This window comes from Sycon ciliatum, chromosome 2, assembly GCF_964019385.1.
Source record: "Sycon ciliatum chromosome 2, ocSycCili1.1, whole genome shotgun sequence".
NCBI lineage: Eukaryota > Metazoa > Porifera > Calcarea > Leucosolenida > Sycettidae > Sycon > Sycon ciliatum.
Genome location: NC_088644.1, coordinates 10,216,589 through 10,234,308, shown reverse-complemented (window position 1 = coordinate 10,234,308; position 17,720 = coordinate 10,216,589). Strand labels below are relative to the sequence as shown.

General features: G+C 47.0%; 1 protein-coding gene across 1 annotated transcript; it reads right to left on the bottom strand.

The window, feature by feature from the left end:
- Nucleotides 1-12,604: 12,604 nt before the first annotated feature.
- On the bottom strand, nucleotides 12,605-16,925 carry LOC135808609 (mammalian ependymin-related protein 1-like). Its single transcript, XM_065321824.1, has 5 exons — nucleotides 16,767-16,925; nucleotides 15,051-15,220; nucleotides 13,805-13,991; nucleotides 13,339-13,423; nucleotides 12,605-12,971 (listed from the first exon to the last, which is right to left on the bottom strand). Exons 1-5 carry the CDS (start codon nucleotides 16,831-16,833, stop codon nucleotides 12,899-12,901), a joined length of 582 nt encoding a protein of 193 aa, XP_065177896.1. The 5' UTR covers nucleotides 16,834-16,925; the 3' UTR covers nucleotides 12,605-12,898.
- Nucleotides 16,926-17,720: the final 795 nt, after the last annotated feature.

The following is a 17,720-nucleotide window of genomic DNA, read 5'->3' as shown; positions in this document are numbered from 1 at the left end:
GTTTATTACTACCTCAGTGCAGTACCTGTCATACTCATAGTTAGTGTGTACTGGCGGACTAGACTGAACGACGTAGATCGCCAGTACAATAATCAATATGCAACGTATTAGCTAACTTCATGCATGATGAAGGGACACATCACGGACACACAGTCACACGTACACACACACATCCACGCACACAGTGACACATACATGATATACAAGTACCTAGTACATGTCATGAACACACACGTACACACATGTCATGGGCACACGCACCCACGCTCTCCACACTTTTACTTGCTCAGCTGATCAGTGCCAGAAACTGGTCATACCAGTGGATCTTCTGGGGCCCCGGGGGAGAGGGAAGAGAGAATCAAAAGGAACCTTGGACAATGGCTACATGACCATTGAATGGCTTACATTGTAGCATTTGACACCCCTGAAATCCCCAAACTCCGGGTGGACTTGGAAATGATCACCGCACACCTCACTCAGTAAGTGGGTAAAGACGACTCTGAGGTGTAGAAAGGTGACTGACGGCATCAAGGTATCTTCCCTGATCCAACTGCATTCACCCCTGTCCCCATTGAATTTGAAGGTGCAGATGCAAGGTGAAATCCGAGCAAGCAAGTGAATGCCATGCTCCATTGCTGGGCGGTGTGCTGAACCCTAGTCCTAGACCTGCGAACACTGGGAAGGGAACTGGTGCAGGGCGCAAGCATCACACCTTCAAGTTCAACTACTGTGAGTGTCGCGAAATCCAGTCGATTGACCGGGGCCGGCGCCCTCAGCGCGTACAGAACGTAAGTCGTTGCATGCAGTGCACAATCATGTTGATCCTGGCCTATGCGACCAGCAGCTAGCAGCGCATACATGTACATGCTACGATCATACGACTGCATGGCCAGCGCCCTGTGGCCGCTAGACGTGCGACCGGATTTCCATGTCCACAACAGTACATCATACATGTACGTAGTTACTTCAAAAAAGGTCAAGCCCAGTGTTACCAAGTGCCCTCTACCCCCGATGGCCTCATGCGTAGATCTACTCTCCAGTGTCATTTTGCAGAGTTTTTTCAGAGTTTTGCGTACTCGTTTTTTCAGGTCAACATTTTGACTGATTGTTGAATTATTTGCACAAGAAACGAGGGGGTTGAAGCTACCAAGCCTGGTGTGATGGTAACACTCCACTCCAAACCCAAACCACTATCAGATACATATACATGTAGTCATGTAGTCATCATGTAGATCTACAATCATGTACAGTCAACTTCGCTAATAACGACTTCGGATATAACGACAATTCGCGAATAACGACAGCTTTTCCATGCCCAGAGCAAAGTCCCATCCCACTGTAATACATAATAATGAGACTTCGGGTATAACGACACTTCGCGAATAAGGACACCTTTCTGATGCCCCGCCGAGTGTCGTTATAAGCGAAGTTGACTGTACAATCATGATTGTTGGCTCGACAGTTGTGTACAGTCATGTAGATCTACAATCATGTAGATCTACATGACTTGTACAATTATGTTACTGCATACACCAACTGAACTGTAGCTGCATGGTGCGCCTCGCACACACAGACACACGCCACTCACGTACAGTAACACACACGCACATACATGTACCTGTACAAGTCATGTACATGTACATGTACACCACCTTTTGACCTTTTGAACTTTTGACGCCCATCGCCGGAGGCGGTGGCAATGATAGCGATGCTACGGCAGAAGCCATAGCAAGTAATTAGTTATTAATTTTGTTGTTGATTTATATTTTACTTTGCAAGGCCAAACGGGCAATGGTGCTCAATTCTATGGAAGCGGATTTCAAAGTGGGAGAGAGCTACGGGGAGAGAGAGAGAGAGAGAGAGAGAGAGAGAGAGAGAGAGAGAGAGAGAGAGCCTCGGAGAGAGAGCCTCGGAGAGAGAGAGAGAGAGAGAGAGAGAGAGAGAGAGAGAGAGAGAGAGAGAGAGAGAGACTTGTGCTGGGATTGCATCATTCAACAGCTTGCAAGGCTGAAGAATTGACCGCCACAATTCAGCCTGGTCTACACCACAAAGTTAATATGATGAAGTGGCTTTTCTGGCCAGTCAATCCCTGCTTCATGGTCTCTTTTTTTTTAAAGACCTAAAAGTAGGGATCTCCGTGGTGTGATGTACATGTATGTGTGCGGGATTAGAAAACCCGCACACATTCATCACACCACGGAGATCTACCATATGCTCTGGCGTGCGCTGGCTGTTGGTAACCACCCAGGAGAATGAAAGAAAACACACACACACACACACACACCGTAGATCTACTCACACCTTTGACCTTTTGACGCCCATCGCCGGAGGCGATGATAGCGATGCGCAGCTATAAGCAGAAGCCATAGCAACTTGTGCTGGAACTGCACCATTCAACAGCTTGCAAGGCTAAAGAATTAACCACCACTATTCAGTCCAGGCTACGCCACACAGCTATTTGAAGTGGACACACACACACACACACACACACACACACACACACACACACACACACACTGTGACAGTGACGCACACACACACCTTTGACCTTTTGACGCCCATCGCCGGAGGCGATGATAGCAATGCTACGGCAGAAGCCATAGCAACTTGTGCTGGGATTGCACCATTCAACAGCTTGCAAGGCTGAAGGATTGACCGTCACTATTCAGCCTTGGTCTACACCATGCAGCTATTTGAAGTGACTTTTTCTGGCCAGTGAATCCCTAATTTTGGTCTTTTCATTTTTTTTCTTTTTCCCGCACACACATCACACTACATACTCCGGCATGCACTGGCTGTTGGTAACCACCCAGGAGAATGAAAGAAAAGTCAGGAAGAGTCTGAGGAGGAGAAGAAAGACGTGTGACCATAATCGTCGGGAATCGAACCCGCAACCTATCGATTGGAAATCGCTGCACATACCACTGCACCATATGGGACACACACACACACACACACACACACACACACACACACACACACACACACACACACACACACACACACACACACACATGTACATGTATACGCTGGAACGCCCATTGCGTGGCACTGATAGCGATGACTTCCTCAAGTCAAGCTGAGGCTCTAATACTAGTAATAGTCTAAACACGACTAAAGCCAGTAAAGGTACTTGACATCTGCAGTATGGCGCATGCTGCTTGAGGTCGCCAGGACGACGGAACACTCAGTCACAGCGGTAGTTGGGGCACGGGATGTCTGGGGCTTTCTCCTCGAGTCGACGACCCTCTGCCGGCAATACTGCGACCTGGTGAGTCTCTCCTGTGCTGTATCAGTCCAGGTCAGGTAGGTTGATGTTAGCCTAAGTATGGTCCGAGGACACAGGATCCCGCCAGCGCTTCTTGGAAAAGACGAAGGGCATGGCGGTGTGTCAACCGACGTCAGGTGATACTGTTCGACTGAAGGATGACAGCGAGATTGACATGGTGGGCGAGCTCCGGTACCTCCGAGTCGGCAGCATGCTTTCTGCTGACGGAACGGTGGGACACTGGGAGAGGACCTCGCTGCTGGCCCAAAGATTCGGACCAGAGTGACTCGAAGCATCCTTTCGTGAATAGAAGGGACACTACAAGTTAGTTACATTGTATATTGCGTGGAATGCTTGATGTGTACAACCAACTACCCGGTAGTCTGAAATCACGGATGATTGACTGAAATGTCCTTAAGATGTTGGGCCAGGGGTAACTACTTATCAGCATCACACACCATTGTACTATCACATGCTATGACACTGAATAATAATAATCCCTTTCCATGTTTTGAACAATTGTACATAAATACGGTGCACGTTTTGCTTGGTTCACTGTACGGAGTAACAGAAGACCTCAAACGCCGGCGCCAGCAAGCCGCAGCTGCCTTCAACACACTTGTCAACCTGTGGATGCGGAGACAAGTTATCTCTGAAGCAACCCGCCAGAGGTTGTTTGATGCATTTGTGCTATCCATTTTGACCTACAACTGTGGCGTGTGGGTGCTTTCATCCCGGGATGCTACAGCAATGGATGCGTTCCACAGAAAGCAGCTCCGCCGTCTTTTAGGGATATCTTACCCGGAAATTATAGCCAACACAAACCTATATACCCGCTGCAATGCCGAGGCAATATCCGTACTAATCAGAAGAGCACGATGGAAACTGTTTGGCCATATAATATTCTACGCCTCCCTGAAGCAACTCCAGCGCAGGTGGGCATGACAGCGTATTTCCAGCGACAGAATCGGGGCTGGCTCGGACGCCCGCGCATCACCCTACCAGTGGTGATAGACAACGAATTAGCCAAGGCAACGTCCATGCGTCTCCGTAGTCTGAATTAACGATATAATCGCACAGGTCACATTGTAGAGTGCAGATCACCTAGTGCTTTCAACAATAATTGTATTTTCACACTATGGGAATTTGGTATAACCCCCCCCCCCCCCCCCACCCGTCATTGTTGAATATTCGATAATAGCGTGGATTTCCCAAACAATACATTTTTATTTTTGTTATCCTCTCCCATTCCCACTGCTCCTACCTCCCACTTTCTTGCAAGCTTCATTTTTATTTAGCCTACCTTCACCCAATATTTGATTATGATTATGCCGATACGTCTTGGGTTGGATTATCCTCTTCCGCTGCTGCAAAGCTTGAAATACACCACAAGAAAATCCTTAAAATTCTCCTCCGTCAACCCCACATGCTCTCATCATCCGCCCTTTATAAAATCGCTCGCACAACCCCGTTATCACATGGACGCAGTGCACACCTGGCTTCTCTTGTCCATTCTATTAAGCTTGAGTTGTGCCCATCTCATCTCGTGTGTTTTAATTGGCTCTCTTCTCTAAGAACTAGAAACTCGCTCTTACTTCCTAAGTGTAACTCATCCCCTCTTTTGCGCTCCCCTCTCTTTATTGCTTATTCTGTTTGGCTCACTCTACCCAGAGAGGTTAAGGATCTTACCTCACTACGCCTGTTTAAGATCCGTGCCGCCCCTTATTTACTACGACACAAATAGCTCATTATCCACATATCCTTTGCGTCTCTGTGTTTTTCACTGTTTTTACTTGACATTATCTTTCTTTACGGAGTTGTTGTTGCTGTTCATTTTGCTACTCCTTCTTTTTCCCTCCCCTTACTTTTATTTATCGCCGTGGTTGGCAATCACCCACTCTCTTCATTGGCCGGTGTTTCCACCGAGTCTTGAGATGTTGTAATAAATATATAAATATTCCGTTGTACATAAGCGGCTTGCCGCGGATATGTAAATACTACTTTTGCGTGCAATAAGAGTAACTGTCCACCACTGTAACTACAAGTAGATACTAATTACTATGCAGTCAGAAAATGCAACAACTACATGTAGGAACAAAACTGACGGAGTACTGAGACATTCGATGACCTGACACCGAGCTTCAACACATCTCCGAAGCGCTAACCGACAGCCTTCCAACATGGAAGGTTCCCCTCCGAGTTTAACAATAAATAAATGGTGCATCTTATCAAAAAGAAGTTCCCTGTATCCCTGTAGATTGTTTCCTGCTGACAGTTTGAAGATAACGCTAATCCTCTATGCTATGTGAATACAAGTCATGTACCTGTATAATGTATGTATGTATGTATAACTCATATTCACAAGGTGATCGTAGAGGTATTAATCAGCGAGAGAATTGTAATTCTGAATGATGTCTCTGAATCCAACTCTATCGTGTGCCGCATGAGAGAGAGCATGCAAGGGAAGACCCGTCCAACTTTTAATGTTAGAAATCCATGATGTCGCGGGCCTTCCTCTCGGTCGAGATCCAGGAGTTGATCCTTGCAGGAAGGGCTTGGAGAAACCTGTAGGCTACAGGAAAAGTCTCACATGTACATTGTACTGTTACCTTGTATCAAGAGTACATAACCCCCGGGGGTTATGTACTCTTGATTGTATTGTTAGGTTTTCGCTCAGTGGTAGAGATGAAGATGACAGTAAAGAGGTTCTATACAATAAGCAATAGTCAATGATTTGCCCACTAGTTCTCAACTAACAGTTCTCAGGTAATAGTGCTGACTAATCGTTCTGAAGGAAGCTAGACATGCATCAGCCCTTATAGCGAAGCACAGCATAGCATAGCAGCCGAAAGGAGAGGAAAGGTTTAATACGGTAGTTATTTTTTTTTAAATTACCGACGAGGAGACAACAGTCGTAAAATAGCAATGAAAAATATCAATTGTGCGCAGCACTCATAACCGCTATGCATAACCGCTAGCTGTGCTGCATTCTCACGCTTCTTTTCATATTACTCTAGCTACATGTATATACGAAGTAGTGGTTGCGACTTCGGCGATGATTTGTAAGAAAGGTTTGCTCCCCACACCGGAGCTCGGTGCTCTTCAGGCACAATCTTCCTCAGCCTACTCAAGCTCAACTGATGAGGGGTGAATTCCCCGAAACACTGTGTATTGAGCAGGGAGTGGTGCTTTCTTGCAGGTTTGCCGAGTCGAAGGTTCGATGGACTTCTCGTGTGCTCTGGATGGCAGTCGTGAGTCAGTCAAGTGTCAAGTAAAGTCGGCGGAATAGCGCGAGCTCCGGTGTGGGGAGCAAACCTTTCTTACAAATCATCGCCGAAGTCGCAACCACTACTTCGTACTGTTGTGCCCAGCGCGGGCTTGCGACTAGTTGGTTTGGAGGTGACAGCGTTGCGAATGACCGAGGGTCCTCGACGTATGTCTCACCGTCCAGGAGCGACACTGACTCACGCTGCTATCTGGTGTTCACGAGGTGTTTATCGCGCTGGAAGCGGAGCGTCTCTGTAAGTTTGTATCCCTGGTGATGTTTGTGCCTGGAGAGCACTATATAAGTGGTGCTCTTCAGGCACAATCTTCCTCAGCCTACTCAAGCTCAACTGATGAGGGGTGAATTCCCCGAAACACTGTGTATTGAGCAGGGAGTGGTGCTTTCTTGCAGGTTTGCCGAGTCGAAGGTTCGATGGACTTCTCGTGTGCTCTGGATGGCAGTCGTGAGTCAGTCAAGTGTCAAGTAAAGTCGGCGGAATAGCGCGAGCTCCGGTGTGGGGAGCAAACCTTTCTTACATGTATATAACTGGTTGTTTTAGTGATTCTTACTATGTGACGATGTTCCACTGATGATAGTCACACGAAAACGTTCTGGAATTGTTTCATTTTGATAGTTTATACATGGTTATGAGTGCACAATTGATATTTTTCATTGCTATTTTATTTTTTTTGAATTTTATTATATTTCAGGATTTCCCAAAGGCTTTGGGCCTGTCGAGGGGCTCTCCTGCAAGAAGAATGAAATGACAACTTTATGTAGAGGGAGCAGTTAATCGAGGACAGGCTAAGGAAATAGATCGAGGCATACAAAATCTGGTAATTAAGGAGTTGGGATACCGTCAGTGTAATGAATATATCGGCGAAAATGCTGATAGAGAGAATACTTGAGTTCGGGGAGGCTGGTTATAGAGGTAAGAGAAGGCGGTAGGCAATTCCATAGCATTACAGCTTTGTTGGAAAAGAGGGAAGAAAAACGCACACCCATCCTACTATACACAACTACTGGACACGTGTCAATCCAACCCCCGTAAAGCTTGGAAGGTCCTCAACGACCTCTGCGGTCGGAAGAAATCGTCAACTCCTACTCGGCTCACTGCGTCTGCCCTCAATGCCCAATTCAGTTCAGTTGTCAGTGATCCGCAGCGACCTGATGTCCTATCCCAACCTGAGGGACCGGGCATAGCAGATGGCTTGAACCGCTTCGAACCAGCCACATGCGAAGAAGTGCTTGCTCTCCTACTGAAGGTAGACGAGAGGAAGGCCACGGGTAGCGACGGAATTCCCTGCTATGTGTTGCGACACTGCGCTCGGGTCCTGGCCCCGTCACTGACTATCTTGATGAACGCGTCACTGGCCATGGGAAAGGTTCCGATGATGCTGAAATTGGCCCATATTCGCCCCATTTTCAAGGCAGGAGACCCCGAAACTGCTAAAAACTACCGCCCTATATCTTTGCTCCCTGTCGTTTCAAAGATCCTGGAAAGGATTGTGCATAAAAGGCTGTGTGTGCTCCTAACCGAACATGACCTCCTTCCTGCCGAGCAATTAGCTTACCGAGCCCACCACTCCACAGAGGACGCAGTCTTGTTGGCTGTGGATCAATTTTACGAAGCCACAGACCAGCACCTGCATACCGGCGTGGTGCTCATTGATATGAGCAAAGCTTTCGACAAGGTCCAACATCAGACCTTGCTCCAGGATCTCTTCGAACTTGGTGTCTCCTCTACGGCACTGGACTGGTTTGCGGACTACCTCAGCGCACGACGCCAGTGTGTGGTCACTGCCAACGGTACACGCTCAGAGGAAACAGCTTGCACGTGCGGTGTCCCCCAGGGAAGTGTGCTTGGTCCGTTATTATTCGCGATCTACACGAGATGTGTCGCATCAGTAGCTGACCCGGTGCGTACACTAATGTTCGCGGACGACATCATGCTGTACCTGAGCTAGGCCCCCGTGTAATATGCCGGCATTTTTTTGAGCATTTTCGGTACAATCCGCGAACCCAGCACTTTGGGCTCGTGATGCAGCATTTTGGGGGAAACGGAGCACTTGGCCGTTGTGTATCAAAATTGAGAGAAGAAAAACTTCCCAAACAAGAACGTCCCTTCCGCATTCCGTGGGTTAGCTTCTTGTTGAGTAGTTTATGAATTGTTTACCATGGCAGACTCGAGCAAGTCTCTTATTGAGTATTTTCTGACTCCCTGGTTTTGACAGCGTGTGCTAAGGATTACAAAAAAGTGAGCATTTTCCGAGCATTTTCGGCAAGGTTTGGGAGCATTTTCGGCAAGGTTTACGAGAATTTCCCAAAAGCATTTTCGGCAAAGTTTCGGGCATATTACACCGGGGCCTAACCTGAGCCACGCTAGCGCTCACGCCATCAACATCACCCTTTCCGCAGCAGTGTCGGCTGTCGCCAGGCTACTCGATGCCAAAGGGCTTATCCTCAACACCGGAAAGACGCAAGTGCTTGCAATCAAAGCTGGACGGCAGGCACACCTCGACCTCCACATTACTTGCACTGGCACGCCTCTTGCCCAGGCCAGTACGGCTCGCTACCTCGGAGTCACTCTGGACGAAAATCTTCGCTGGTCACCGCAAGTCACCTCTATCGTCCGACGCACGGCTATGAAGCTGCGGATCCTCCGCCAGATCCGGCACTGCCTAACAGTGAGGCAAGCGATGCTGTATTACTCTGCCCTTGTCATACCGGATATTCTATATGCGTCGAATGCGTTTCTCCCAGGACTGTCCGCTGAGCAGCGGAACACAGTAGCCAAACTGGATAAACGTTGCATCCGTTGCGTGGCCGATGAGCACCCATTGTCCCACACTCTTCCCCTGTACACCAGGCTGGGTGTCTGCCCAGTGCTGGAACGAGGAGAATGCAAGCTCCGACTCCTGACATTTAGAATCCGTTCTGGAATCGTCAGTGAGCTGTTGTCGTCCCGAATTGTATTGCAAGGCCCGCCGACAGGCATGACCACTCGAGGTCAATTGGGACGCAACCTTCCCCTTCCCCTGGCCCACAATGCTTCTGGCGCATGCCGACCGCTTCTAGCCAGCTGCCGACTCTGGAATGGCCTGCCCGACTGTATGAAGTCCATAGTATCTGTCCGTGAATTCAAACGCATGCTACGCGTATTTTACTTCGGTTAAATGTAATGGCTTTCGTAACCTGCTGATGAGGCTCGATAGAATCATGCTACGATGACCCGACTTGTAAATTTGAGATCCATTTTTTTCTGCTCGTCTTGACCCTGCCTCCCCTCATTGCTACTTCCATTTTCGTATTTTTATTTCCATTTATTTTTCTCTTCATTTCTGACTCTTCTTACTGGTTGTCATCGCTTCCATAATATTGGGCAGAACTGCTCGTTTGCCTTGCGATGTAAAATAAATAAACAACAACAACAACAACACCGTGATAATTGATGTTAAGTTTGTTTGGTCTTCTTGGACTTGAAGACAGTGAAAGGTGAAAATTTTGGAGATGTTCTGGAGATATATGGATAAGTTTAAATAGAGTAACAAGAGCTGATACTTGTCTGCGAACGTGCAAGGACTCTAAGTCACAAAGGGTATTTAACTGGAATTTCGTTTCGCATCTATCTACATTGACTTTTTTACGTAGCAAATACTTCCTAGCTACTCTCGCTTGTAAAATATTTAAACGCTCCAGCTCAGCTTTGGTGATGGCATAGGACCAGGCCGAGGTGGCGTGTTCCAGGGCGGGTCTGACAAAACCTTTATATAGAAGTAGAAAGGCTGTGGGGGCAAGATGCCGTCCCATGAAGCATAGCAGATTAACACGACGTTGGAAGATTTTCAGGATGGTCTGAAGGTGGATGGTGTGGGACTGGTCAGGTGTTAAATACACTCCAAGATGCTTTGCAGCTTCAACGATGGTGATAGGTTGGGAAGAGAGCTGGATAGGGTGGTCGTTACTGTTATACTGGCAAAGAACCGGCCATTGCACACGTACGCAAGGAATACCATTTTTAGAGGAAGAACCAACTGAATAGATAGGTGGACCGAATAGGCGTGCAAGAATGAATACCGGGAAGACAACTGTTGAGTCCAAACACTCTTCATTTGTCACATTCCTAGTGTACAGAGTTGTGCTTAAAACAATGTACAGATAGGTAAGCATTACTGACATACTCTAAAGTGGACTGAATGATAGACAAGTAGAATGTTCGCTTTGCATCGTTTGTTTTAAATTTCTATGGCCATGTTGGAAGCAGCAACTTTAGCTAACACAGATTTACACAACTTCTGAACCTGTGGCTGGATGGTGAGATGGCCATCTATCACTAAACCAAGGTATTTGGCAGTGCTCGTAGGGGTCTATCACTAAATCAACTTCACTAATATTATTAAGGTATTTGGAAGTGCTCGTAGGTGTAAGAGCCTTCCTTGCAGGCCAAGGGTCTTGGCAACTGCACTGGTGGCAGGCGTGGCCGCTGCAGAATGAGAAAATGGGTCTTATCGGGGTTCATGATGAGTCCCTTCCGATCTAAGTCACACACTTAGTAAGTGGAGATCCAGGACAGTAAGATTGTCCTGGAGGTCCTGCAACATACATGTACGTTTACTTGTAGCAGGAATGTCCAGTCCGATGATTTTAATCATAAAGAAGGCAGTGTCATCGGAATAGAGTTGTGATACGCTATGCTTGAGAATTTCCGGCACCTTGCGATGCTCGGGAACTGTGTACTGCAGGCATCTGGATGTGGGTAGAGTTTTGATAGAATGGTGGGGCTGGGAGTGGGATGGGGTGAATGTTGTGACATTGAGAGCCTTGTGCCGTTGTGGATGAAGTGTAAACGTACATGGATGTACATGTATGTACTTGAACAACTATGGCAGCGAAACGTAGCAGTGATTATGAAGACAGTGAGGATGGCGTAGCTAGCATGATAGGGTTGGCACATTGAAAACGACTTACAAGATATTGCCGCAGATGTGGTTCAAGAGGTTCTTGTAGTTTGTGCAGACAGGAGAATCGGCGTTGGCAGACAATGCATCCAACTGGCCAACCATAGCGCCAGGAGGTAGATTATTGGCAAGGTACTCAGCATACGCTTTCAAAGCAAGTATTTCATTTTGTGAATCTTCTTGAGCACGTGCTTGCCATGGCACAGCATTAATGGCAGCCACACACATCATCAGAGTGATGAAGAGGACTTGGACGAACTTCATCTTGACGGATACGAGGAGAAAGACTTGTGCGAGGAAAATGCTGGCTATGACTGAATCACCATGATCGGATGCGGCAATCTGAGGTCGTCGTGGAGTTGCGAGTCGCGGTTGGGGGTCACAATGTTAGGTTTCGGCACGTTGGTATACGTCCAATCATGAACCAGTCCAAAACTACGGCTGTTATGCCATGGCTGGAGGTGGGATCGGATCGGAAAGCATTCGGTTGTGGTGAACAGGTACATTGCTCGCTAGGCTGTGCGAGCGGAGCCAGATACCAAGTCCGGCGCAGCGACTATATCATGTACCGGTATCATGTACCGGTATCATGTACCGGTATCATGTACCGGTACTAGTATATATTTAAAATACAAAATCTACACATACATGTATCATGATGTATGTGCATGTGATTCTATATTGGGTGTCCAAACACAAGGCAATAACCTTCGTTTTGGTCTACTGTGTTGCTTTCCTTTGTGTGGTACGCTCTGCCCTATATCTTGTTTTGTAGGTTGGGCATAGAGCACTGTTAGCAGCCAGGACCCCTAACACTTTGCAATTTTGGGTGTACAAAAAATGTCATGTATGTGCAATCACCTACCCGTGCCTGACAGTATACATCGATCAAAACTGTTGGCACAATGACGAGTAGAGGGATGGTTCTGTGATTTTAGTCTGTCACCTGTTTTTTTTTTTTTAGGACAGTCACGTCCTTCATACGCAGCACGTGTTTACTTCCTCCATGCCTTTGCCAGACAATTGTCGAATGGAAGTGCGAACAACCACCAAAAGCCTGTACGTAGTGTGTTTTCGGCGGCCCCCACCTAGACCTTTCGTAAATCTATAAAGTGAAGAAGACATTGGCAATGCCGACACATGCTCAGAGGCTTAGGCGGTGGTTATAAGCGGTACACGACTTTAAAATTACGTGAAGTGTTGAAAAAACAAGTGACAGAGACAATAATGCGTGAGCATATTCAGGGAAGTGACAATGAAGGGAAGTATAGGGGACAGATACACGCAGGAAACCTCATAGAGTTTCAAGAAAGTAGCAACACTAGCATCTCATTACAACGCTAGATCGAGTGTCGACGACGTGAGCAGATAGGCGACCAGACGAGGATAGCGTAAAGATGTTTCAATCTACAGCGTCAGGCATTCCGATCTTGGGATGAAGACGTTGGGGTCGGAAATTCCCAATGTTACATCATAGAAGCTGCAGTGATACGGGAGAACACAGCAACAAGATTGGCATTATGTTCCATCAAGGAGTGGCGGAGACCGCGAAGTTTAAAGAGTGAATGTGTGTGCGTGTGTGTGTGTGTGTGTGTGTGTGTGTGTGTGTGTGAGTGTGAGTGTGTGTGTGTGTGTGTGTGTGTGTGTGTGTGTGTGTGTGTGTGTGTGTGTGTGTATGTGTGTGTGTGTATGGGGAGGCTCCGGACCATTTTTCTCGAGCAGTGAGAATCCATTGAACTCCGCCGCGACAGGTATGACGCCGTTATTCAAGATCAAATGCAGGCTCCAGGCCACTAGTAATGGACACAGCGCTTGACACGTTGGAGATCGATCGTTTGAGAACTTACTTCCAATGAACAAATCCATAGGTAGGGCTGACATGAGCAGACGTCACTGGGATGCACTGGAGGGTGGTGAACGTTGCCTGATAGGCTGTTGTAAGAATAGAGGCAAGACAGAACAAGAGAAATAAGGAAAGCCAGAGAATGAGAGATGGGAGGAGAAACATTGAGGGCAGAAAAGGGTGGGACATGGAGCGTACATCACCGTCAGCACCGAGAGATGTAATTATCGCCCGTTTGTGCCCCTACTTTTTGAATTGAATAACTTCACTCATCAGCTACATCAACATAACAAATTAAGACTCTCTGTATGATATTATACTGGTGATGAGTGGTTGTAGTCGTTCAAGGTCTCGGAACGTCAGAGTGTGCATGGCAACACCAGCACATACAGAATTGAACATCATCTTTCACTGGTGACTCCAAGGAATACAAGTTCATTGACAGAAATACACCTGTCCTCAGTGCTTACGTCCTTCCACGGTCCTCTCGCCACCAAAGAGATCCACAGCTACGCTGCCTCCAGGAACACTGGAGCTACCGATGTAGAGCTCGGACTCGAAGCGAGCACCAGTGACCACCTCAATGGGTTGGAAGGGCTCGGTTAGTGCCTCCTTGGTGCACACACGAGTGTTCAAATTGAAGCGGTACCTGATTTTCTGTTGAACACAAGGGTGGACAAAGTGAACCAAAATGTGTCTGTGTCTTGTATACATGTAGACTCACATGAATCTACAAGATGTGCAACATCTAGAATACAAAGTTGTCCTATTATCAGGGTCCCTACATCTCAAAGGTGCCGCTTTGGGCTGTAGTAGCTAATAAAGTACTTGTATCCACCAATACTTGCACGATTATACGGTAAGCGCATCCTTCAAGTTTCAGTCGGGCTGTAGTACAGACTGAGAGCTTACTGCATTCCAAAATTCAACAAAACTCATCAGACTTGCCGTTGGAATCCGGCTTGAACGAGTGCAAGGATTTGAATGTTCACTCCTTCTTTTAGCAACTACCCCATTATTCAAACTTTCTGTCTCACCCCCATCAAGAGCATACATGTAGCATGGGCGAAGCCATTAGCTTCCCGGAGCCATTGTTGAGACTGTATTGTAGAGATATTTGAAAGGACATTATCGCCTGGAATGCAAGGCATGATGGAGCCGCAAGGAACAGAACGCCATTACAGTACGGCTGGGTTAAGTGCTGAGGCAAATCTGCCCACACGCTGAGCGGCTCTATGACTATGGCAACAAGACAGTGGACAGCTCGAAGGCAGTAAAAGACCAGCCCTCGTAGAGCCGAAACGATCGAATACTGACTGGCTTCTGATGAAACTGAGTGATTGATTGTGTGTCCCTCCACCCCTTGAGCTTCGTGCATTTTTTTTAAAGCAGCTATCAGGGGCTACAGTAACTTGAAATGGCAACGAAATTGCAACTGCTCGTTCTTCTGTAGGTGCACTCCTGGAGTCCACTCTTTACCTTCTGCAAAATTAATAAATTATCTATGGACGGTGAATGCACCTCACATGGTAACTGTGCTTGTAGATCTTCGCAAATTACAGTATGCACAGCAAACAGATACATTGTATGTACTTTTTATGTATTTTAATATATTATTTCTCTAGGGCAGTCCCCACAGACCTATGGTCTCCTTACGGGGTACCCTAGCCAATAATAATAATAGGAATTGTACATCAAATACAATGAGTGGTTTACCTCTTTGTGCAGGTAGAGCTCATCATATCGGACCGTGGTGTTGCCACCGTTCAGCTCCTCAATGATGCGGAATCGCTCACCTAGCTTGTCGTAGCTGATCTTGCCGAAGCGCTCAAATCGGCGAGAGGGTACCACCTCAAACACACGTCCCTCCCACACGTTTGGAGCCTCTACAACACAAGCGGAATGCAAACCACTATCAAACACGAAGGCAGATTGATAGGAATTGCGTTCATTTAACCTAGCTAGGCCATCTCGCTACATTCTCATTCAAGATAATAATGTACATGTGCAGTATAACGAAACAGCATGCAATGTTATAGCATAGAAAGTGTGTGGTACATGTACTCCCTAAGTGGGAGTTCGCGCATTGCCTGCCAACTTGACGTGGCGCTTGGCTGACTGACGACTGCAATTTTTCAATACTGCGTAACACATTTCCGAACTAAGATTTACAGAACGAGACTCTAGAATAGTACGTATGAACGTTCGGAAATTCAAGCCATTAGGGGTATAACACTACACCGACACAAGGTGAAATCAGTACCAGTACCAGTGTCAGTGCAAGGGAGTTTTATTTTTTATTTTTTTATTTTATACTATGTGTGATGGGGATTACATGGGAATTACAAGTAAATGACAGCAATTATGAGGAGGTATACATGTATGATGTTAGACCTGTATTTGTATTATGGATTCTCCACGGGCCTTAGCCTAAATCGAGGGAGTCGCCGTCCGATCTGATGGTGGTACAGAGGTATTTACACACAAGTAAATGACAGAAATTATGAGGAGGTATAATGATAGATCTGATGGTGTTACAGAGGTATTTACACACAAATCCGTTGATCCCCGTTCGAGCTGAGTACATAGCAGACTCAGCGGAGGACGTTCAGGTTGGTTGTAACTCTGAGTGTCATACCGCTAGGCAATCATCAGATAACTGAGGTACATTGTATTTACACACTATTGACTTGATCAGGATATGGGCCTATGATGTACTTGTACTAATCTTCATTCATGATTTCGCAAAAGCCATAGCCCATGGGGGATCCTATGTGACACATTGTATTAGACGCTAACAGTGGGCATAGCATACTGCTTGATAACGACCAGCGAGCTGAGCATGTGGCGGGAAAGGGAGGAGAGGGAAAGTCAGTGTAGCAGACCAGCCGCGTAGCGGATATCACCAAACATGAGGAATCAGCAGTCACCAGAGGGCAGAGGCATGAGAATGTCACCTGCTAAGGTCAAGTCTGTGACTTTGAAGCCCCATTTCTGACACTTCACACTGCAAGGCACCATTTTAGCATAACATTATGGAGGGTGACAAACTCACAAATACGCTCGGATTCTAGACATCATCATGCTAACAGTTACAACTCAGTGGCTTCGTCACTAGACTACTTATATGATTCAAGTTCGGTGAGGATGTTAGTTGTGTATTGGGCAGACAGAGTTGAATTTCAATTACAACGAGTTCTACTAAATCTAAAGTTGTCTTCGAAAAGTGCACAATTCACGGGCGAAGAAGAGCAGACACCATTGCTACATGGCTGCAATATGCTTAGCCCGATACCAGTCACAGTTCTGATTGTTTTATGAGGAAGCCAGGATTTGAAGTGGCCCATACACGCATGCAAGGCTACACGTAGTAACGAGTGTTACGTGACTGTGATGTGCAGTGTGTACCTCATTCAGACTGGCGTTACTTACCACATGGCTCGGGCACCTGGCTGCGGGCAACGACCACCAACAGGGCAACAACAAGAAGGACCTTCATCGTTCCGCAGACTTCGAACTTGGAGCACGACTTGAGCAAATGCAACTACTTCCAATGACGATCACCTGCGAACTGCCTCCTTGCCACTCATGTGTGCCTAAATACAGCTGAATTTGGTTGTAAATACATGTACGGGTATAGCGCCTGTGTGTTGGGAGCCGCCCATCACCCCATCACATTTCTCCTGTTTGCTTTCGCATGCGCGACATGTTAGACTGGCCCTTTGCGCTATTGCACTGTCTGAATCTGGCAGCAAACATGCTGACTGCTGCCTGAGATTGCAATGGATTTGACGCAACGATCGACAACTCTGGAAGCTGACCATCACGTGGTACATTGTGCAGGTGAACCACGTGTCGACAAAGATCTTGCGCTGCGTGTGATTTGAGATTGCACATGCAGTATGGCCGCGTCCCCAGTGTTGACGTTGTGTTGACTGAATAGTACTACTGTGTTGTCATTGTGCAGACCACACCTGCTGTCGTGCACCTAGCTGAGCAGGTGAATCACCCTCGCTGCAGTGTACGTGACTCCAAGCCAGGCAAATTGAACTTTCCTATGCCAACAGTTTTGAGTGGAATTGGCAAGTCAACCTAATAGTCTGAGATGGGACTGCATTCTAGCAACGTCAACGTCCCGTGCAAGCAGCATCACGGGACACCAGCAATAGCAGCAGCAGTGAACGGGCTATTGTCCCAGTGTGACAATGGTGACCCCATGCAGCGAGTTAGCCTGGGCATGGCATGGCTAGGCTGAGCATAATGTACAATGAGTATTGTAGTATTGTAGGAGGAAACACGGAAGTACATGTACAATCAAGAGTAGGGGGGGTTATGTACTCTTGGTACAATGTATGACTATAATTCCGGTTAGTGTGTAGGTGTGCA

Excerpts from the sequence above, each read along its gene's own strand:
- LOC135808609 (XM_065321824.1), bottom strand. The coding sequence starts at position 16,833 with ATGAAGGTCCTTCTTGTTGTTGCCCTGTTGGTGGTCGTTGCCCGCAGC. Across the intron at positions 13,992-15,050 it reads AGCTCTACCTGCACAAAGAG|AAAATCAGGTACCGCTTCAA; the intron begins GTAAACCACTCA and ends TGTGTTCAACAG. Across the intron at positions 13,424-13,804 it reads CGAGAGGACCGTGGAAGGAC|CCTATCAGGCAACGTTCACC; the intron begins GTAAGCACTGAG and ends TTCTTACAACAG.